This window comes from Hyalella azteca, unplaced genomic scaffold, assembly GCF_000764305.2.
Source record: "Hyalella azteca isolate HAZT.00-mixed unplaced genomic scaffold, Hazt_2.0.2 contig1881, whole genome shotgun sequence".
Taxonomy (NCBI): Eukaryota; Metazoa; Arthropoda; class Malacostraca; order Amphipoda; family Hyalellidae; genus Hyalella; species Hyalella azteca.
In genome coordinates, this window is record NW_025932176.1 from 161826 (window position 1) to 167825 (window position 6000).

General features: G+C 40.9%; 1 protein-coding gene across 2 annotated transcripts in view; it reads right to left on the bottom strand.

The window, feature by feature from the left end:
• The window catches only part of LOC108678510, a 37938-nt gene extending 32371 nt beyond the window's left edge, over positions 1–5567 (bottom strand). For both annotated transcript variants that reach the window (XM_047884286.1, XM_018166959.2), the window contains exon 1: positions 2725–5567. In XM_047884286.1, the coding sequence (XP_047740242.1) occupies positions 2725–4986 (2262 nt within the window). In that variant the 5' untranslated portion in view covers positions 4987–5567. The remainder of the gene's footprint in view (positions 1–2724) is intronic.
• Between the last annotated feature and the right edge of the window lie 433 nt (positions 5568–6000).

The following is a 6000-nucleotide window of genomic DNA, read 5'->3' on the forward strand; positions in this document are numbered from 1 at the left end:
AAAATTCATAGTATCTTTAAAGAAAACGTTTCGGAGTCCAGCTCCATCGTCAGTTCGAAAATTCTAGAACACAGACAAATCAATGATTAGTACAGTCAAGAATACAACTAAAATCCTAAGCTGCAAAACCTACCTATTTACAATTTCAAGCGGGTAAGAGCTAAAAGCTAAATTCAAACTAGGCCTATGTTTAAAAATATACAATGATTCTAAAATGCGCAAGCTCTTACCCGCTTGAAATTGTAAATAGGTAGGTTTTGCAGCTTAGGATTTTCGTTGTATTCTTGACTGTACTAATCATTGATTTGTCTGTGTTCTAGAATTTTCGAACTGACGATGGAGCTGGACTCCGAAACGTTTTCTTTAAAGATACTATGAATTTTTGTGGAGTTTTCTTTGCTATTAAGTTTTTAGTGAATTTGCGATTCAAGCAAACGAGTGATATTATTACTTTTCTACGTCGATCTTCAGTGACTTAGTCTCTAATTATCATATCATTTCTTCAGTGCGGTAATTGGAATGGCGATCTGAGCGAGGTCGCTGGTTTATTGACATTTCCCCTTTTTTGAAGCGAAAAATCTATTCAAAAACCTGCGTTCGTCTCATAGCATCATCCTTGTAGGCTGTCTGTAGCATTTCCTTCCCAGTTTTTAACAGAAGAAATCAGCACTTTGATCACGAAAATCATTATTATCAAAACGACGAGGGCGCAAGAGAAGTGTCATAGAAAATTTGTGACAATGGTATATGACCTATTAGGGCAGCAATGTCAGTAGCATATATACACATACTTCGAGAATGCGGTAATACCAAAACTTTGCCCACCACACAGGCTCTCCGTTTTTTTCGTACACAAGCCTCGTGTGGTATTCTCTGCACTCCGGACCTATAGGCACTGAAGTCTCACATACGATTCCGGCATCATTAATTTTTTGCGGATGGATAAGGAGAAACGAAGCAAAACCTTGTGCCCAATATATCGCGTCCTTCTTGGGGACAAGACTTGATAGACTATAGTCGACGATATACAACTTTTCTTCCAACCGCTGTGCGATAACACACAACAAAACACAGATGAAGAAATAAATAAAGCAAATTTATCAATAAACAAGATCGCATTGATATAATTTAAGATTCTTAAGCTCGTTCACAAATGTATCAATCATTGGAGCGTTTTGACATGCAGATCGCGCTTGTGGCCGACCGGGCATTCTGTATTATTTTTATTTGACCCTACGTTTTTGGCACCTAACCTCCTAATGTGGCCGTTTGAATCTGTAATATTTGCATAACTTTATATAGAGTTTCAATTAAACGGCGTCGAGAGAAAACAGTAGGATGAGTATTGAACTTTAAATATTTATTGCAATGAATACATCGCAAACTTTAGGGGTTTCTGACGAGGGTTGATTGAGTTTACATTGAGCTTTATGACGAGGCACTAGATGCCAATAATATTTTAGGCGCTATACGAAAATTACTTCAAATTGCTTGAAAACAATGTATACCTTTTTTGACTAGCATTTTACACGACATTTGAGGCTATATTGTATAGGTCTTGAAAAAAACCTTATTTTATTGTTAGGTCTTGGGCCTTTAGTAAATAAATGTGTTATCAATTTAAAATTAATCGGTGTTGGACTTGTACGAATGTTTCAGAGAGTATTGGAACCGTGGTCAGAGATTGCGGTAGGAAAATGCAGCAGTAGGAACTTGGTCTTGAAAGCAGCATATTGTGTTACGTGAAGCTTGTGTCAGAAGATTTAAAGCTAATCACAGCCCATTTGTCAAGACATGAACCTGAACAAGTGCTACAGTTCTCACGTTTGAGAAAAATATTAATGAAATGTGATGTCTCGTACAATAAAGCATTTTACTGAAACTTTGGTCTAATGAACAGTATATCTGCCACTATACCCAAGACAATTTAATTAAAGTTCTTTCAATTCACATTAAAATACCTGATTTTTAGCTTCAATCAGCTCCTTTCAATAAAACGATAAACAATATTTACTTAAATTTTCCATCATAAATGTGTCCACTAAATTGCGAGTTATATACCTATTCTCCACTTCCTAAAGTGTATTTAAATGCACCTAAAGTAGATAGAATATCCCTAGGGATATTTTAGGGAAATTTCGCACCCAATCCGGAGGTTGAGTGTTGCTTGATTCGTTTACTGCGCCAAGCTTCGATCTAACAAAACAGAGTTGGGCGTTAGAATTACGTAATAGCTAATGTCTAGAGAGCCCATGTAGTACATAAAAACAGTATGACTCTGAATGGGATAATTATTGCCTCATATTGGATAATTATCCTGAAGTTTAAAGAAATTATTCAAAGGGACTTCTTGAACTGCAAGGAGCAATCATCTACACTGCACTAGAGCGGTGCACTTTGCGTTGGCGCCGCTTGAGTCCAAGTTATATTTAAATAATCAAGTGTACATGAATTAGAGTCTTTATATATGTAAAGACTTTTCAATGATAAATAATCAAGTAAACATAAGACATGCACGTCAACAGCTTCAGCTTTTCGCGGTATTCAGTTTTTCTTTAAACGCTGTTAGTAATATGATTGGTTTGAATTTCTAGCTGGATAAAAAATTGTACGATTTTTCAGTTATCACCATTTAAATAGGGAATCGTGTTTTTGTGTGATAATGTTGCCCTAAAAAGTAATTTTACATAAATTATGTTATAGGATTAATGCATAATTACTCACCATGGGGGTCCACGTGGATGTCGAGGCAGGAGAAGCTCTTGATTGACTTTTAGACCGTGTCCGCCAAATCCTCTTAGCCACCAGTCGCGAACTGTGACCGCTTGCACCGGTCCGCGTCCGCTGCATCACTGCAGGAAGAAGGTATTGCAATAAACTAGCCCTGTGTCCTCTAACTGCAGCTGCCGAACTAGGAAAGCCATGAAGACTTGAATACCGGCCTCCACCTGGTCGACAGCTTCCACCGTGCAGGGCGCTCAAACATGGCACGCTCGGCACCTGATGAGCCGACATGGACCGTTGGTAGACATGAGACGGATGCTCTCGAAGGCTTCCTACTAAAGCTTGCAGCCCATCACGGTCGCTGTCGCCGGATTCTAAGGATGCGTCTAAACTAGCTCGCTTGTTATAAATGGTTGCACCCATTTGACCTAATCTCAATGCTTCTGCTTCAGTTAATAAAAGATTTCTGGTCCCAGAATCATCCGCAACCGTGAATGAGTAACGTGGAGATGTCGGAAGCGAAGACGCTATGGATACCGAGCCTTCACTGCCCGAAAAGTCGGTTGATTCAGCTTTCGATGACCGACGTTTTATACGACGTCGTGTTGCATGAAAAATTTCCACAGGAGAACTGACCCTAAACGCTGTTAGGATAAATTGAGGTAGAGCTTCTCCGACCTGAATGGCTTTAGATCGCTTTTTTTTCTTGGGAAGTTCTTTCAAGGGTTCACAAGCGTGTTGTTGAGCCAACATTCTCATGAGATTTTCATCGTCTTCTTTAGTCCACTTAGTTTTAATGTTTCTCAAAGTCTTATCGTAATTAACAGTTTTGAATCGGTCCGCATTTTGTTTCTCGAGATTTTTCTTGGGGGAATCTGCAGCTTCCACGTCACATTTTAGACCTAGTTTGAAAACATTTTTTAATGACTTTTTCTCCTGAGGCTTTGCGATTTTTTCAGTTGGGGGATTTGAATTTTTGGGAACGGGCTGTTGTGTAACAGCTGCTTTCTGCTGCTCTTTGGGAGGAGGAGAACCAGGCGAAGAGTGTGCTTCTATTGTAGCTAACTTAGCAGCTACACCTCCTTTCGGAGGGGGGGCTTCTCTGTCCTTTTCTGACGCCAATCCGCGACTCGACTTTTCGGCTGACGTTGGAGGTTGCGGAACTGGCAGATCTGTGCCTTTGCTTTCCCTCCTACCCCAAAATTTCTTGATGACTGGAGTTTCCTTCTGGAAGGGTGGCTGCGGTTGAGTTGGCTGAAGAAGCTGCGGCACAGCTTTTTGTTTCATTTTTGCTTGCTGTGGCAAAGTTTCAGGGATAGGCTTTTCTGCCTGTTTTTGTTCCTTCTCAAGCTCCTCGCGCTTCTGAGCTTGCGATAAGGCAAATGCAGCTTCCGTCTCAGCTCTTGTTTCAGCCCCAACTTTAACCATGTCTTCTGCTGTGTCATCATGATCAGTTTGTACACACATATCTAAATACGAATCTGTCTGTGCCCCTATGCTTCGCATTCGTTTTCCATCTATTTCTAGGAGTTCAACGCCTTCTTCTTCGTCATATTCATACTCGTCTTCTTCCATAAGCTGTTCTTCCAGAAGTCTAGATGCTACATGTTGGAGTGTACTGATGCCATAACTACGAATGAGCTGAGCATAAATTTCTGGAGGAAGTGCCCAGGCCAATTCCGATGCTAAAGCCCTTTCTCTCGATGAAAGCGGTGGTGGCGAAAGAAACCCACTTTGTGAAAAAGTGGTTCTGGTAGGACTACTAGGTAAACTTAGCGAGCTCTGTGCTTCGTTCTCATCGTAAGGATCATTGAATGGAGGGAGAATGCTTCCCGGACGCCGCTGGCTAAGAGGGATAGGAATGTTGGCTGACTGTCGTGATCCAGAAGGACCGACATACCGAGAATATTCATGTTCTCCAGTTGCATAATGTAAGCTGCTCGGAGATTCGTCGTCACTCGGTGACCCGTGATGGGGCCACAAAATAAATTCTTTAGCTTTTGTGCATGTTTTTTGGAAGTGTTCTTGAACTTTGGGGATGTCAGAGGCTCGATTGGGACTCGTTCCTTCCGGAAACAACTTTTTGCCGGCATCGGTCATGTACCTCCAAGTCTTGCGTGTCATGAGCCATCGTTCCTTCAACTTTGTGCCCGTAGATTTTTGAATGGTTGTTCCTCGTATCAGCTCACGGCTCTCTCTTCTCTCCCTCTCGTCTTTTTTCTTTCCTCCTTTTCCGTCATTTCCGGAAGTGGAGTCGCCCATAATTACTATTCAATTACAAACTTATCAAAGTTTGATTTTAAAAATAATTTTTGGACGTAAATGATTTTTCGCTATTTTTAATTTATTACTTATCCTTACTACAAAGATGATGCCGAATGGCTGAAGGAAGTGTACCACCGGTTTCATTTTGAATTTCAAATTGGCTTATATAAAAAATGTATCTTTCTGAACCTGTTGCAGCACTTTGCTGTGCACATTTCCTCGATTAGTTGGACACACATAATTTTTTCTCGAGGATTTCCAAATTATACACCACTCACTGCTATACACAGTAGCTTCGATTAAATAAAAGTTTTCGTTAGAATAAAAAAATTGGATCAAAGCATCGTAATATCGTAATTTTACTGCCGATTGTCGCCATATTGTCCCCCCTTGAGAAGATGTAGATCGCTTTACCAACACTTCACACAATTCCGTCTCCACAAGCGCAATATAAGTGCAAGAAAAGGAGGCCTGATCATCACTAACGTTTGTGAGCTCATAAGAGTCACGTTATAGGACCTGAGGAACACTATGGCGGCAGCGTTGGAGCATGTGGAGCCATATTCTCTCTAGCACTAGCAATGGTTTCTCACTGCATGAGCTCGACAGGCTGAAGCTGTACCCTGTTGGCCCGCCCCGCTCCCTACCATACAAGAATAACTGTTGTAGGTGCCCAGCCAGATGCTCTTTCTTTCCCTCTCTCCATTTCTTTCAGCCATTTGTTGTTGCAGGTGGTGCTCTTTTGGCCACACGTGACGTGCTCGATGCTGTTCTGTAAAGCTGCTTATAAAGAACCCTCCTGAAATTGTTTCATCGCAAATAATTTCACAAACAATCCCTGCACACAAGCGAGGACATATATTGGCTTTACGTGCTTCAGCTTTCTGCCATGCTGATCGTTCTCACAGACATAATTCACAGTAATTACTAGTTTTTTCCGCGTCATTAGTGCAAAGTAACGGATCACCAGGTATCCGTAATTTATGTCAAAGTAATTTCCCTTTTAAAAAT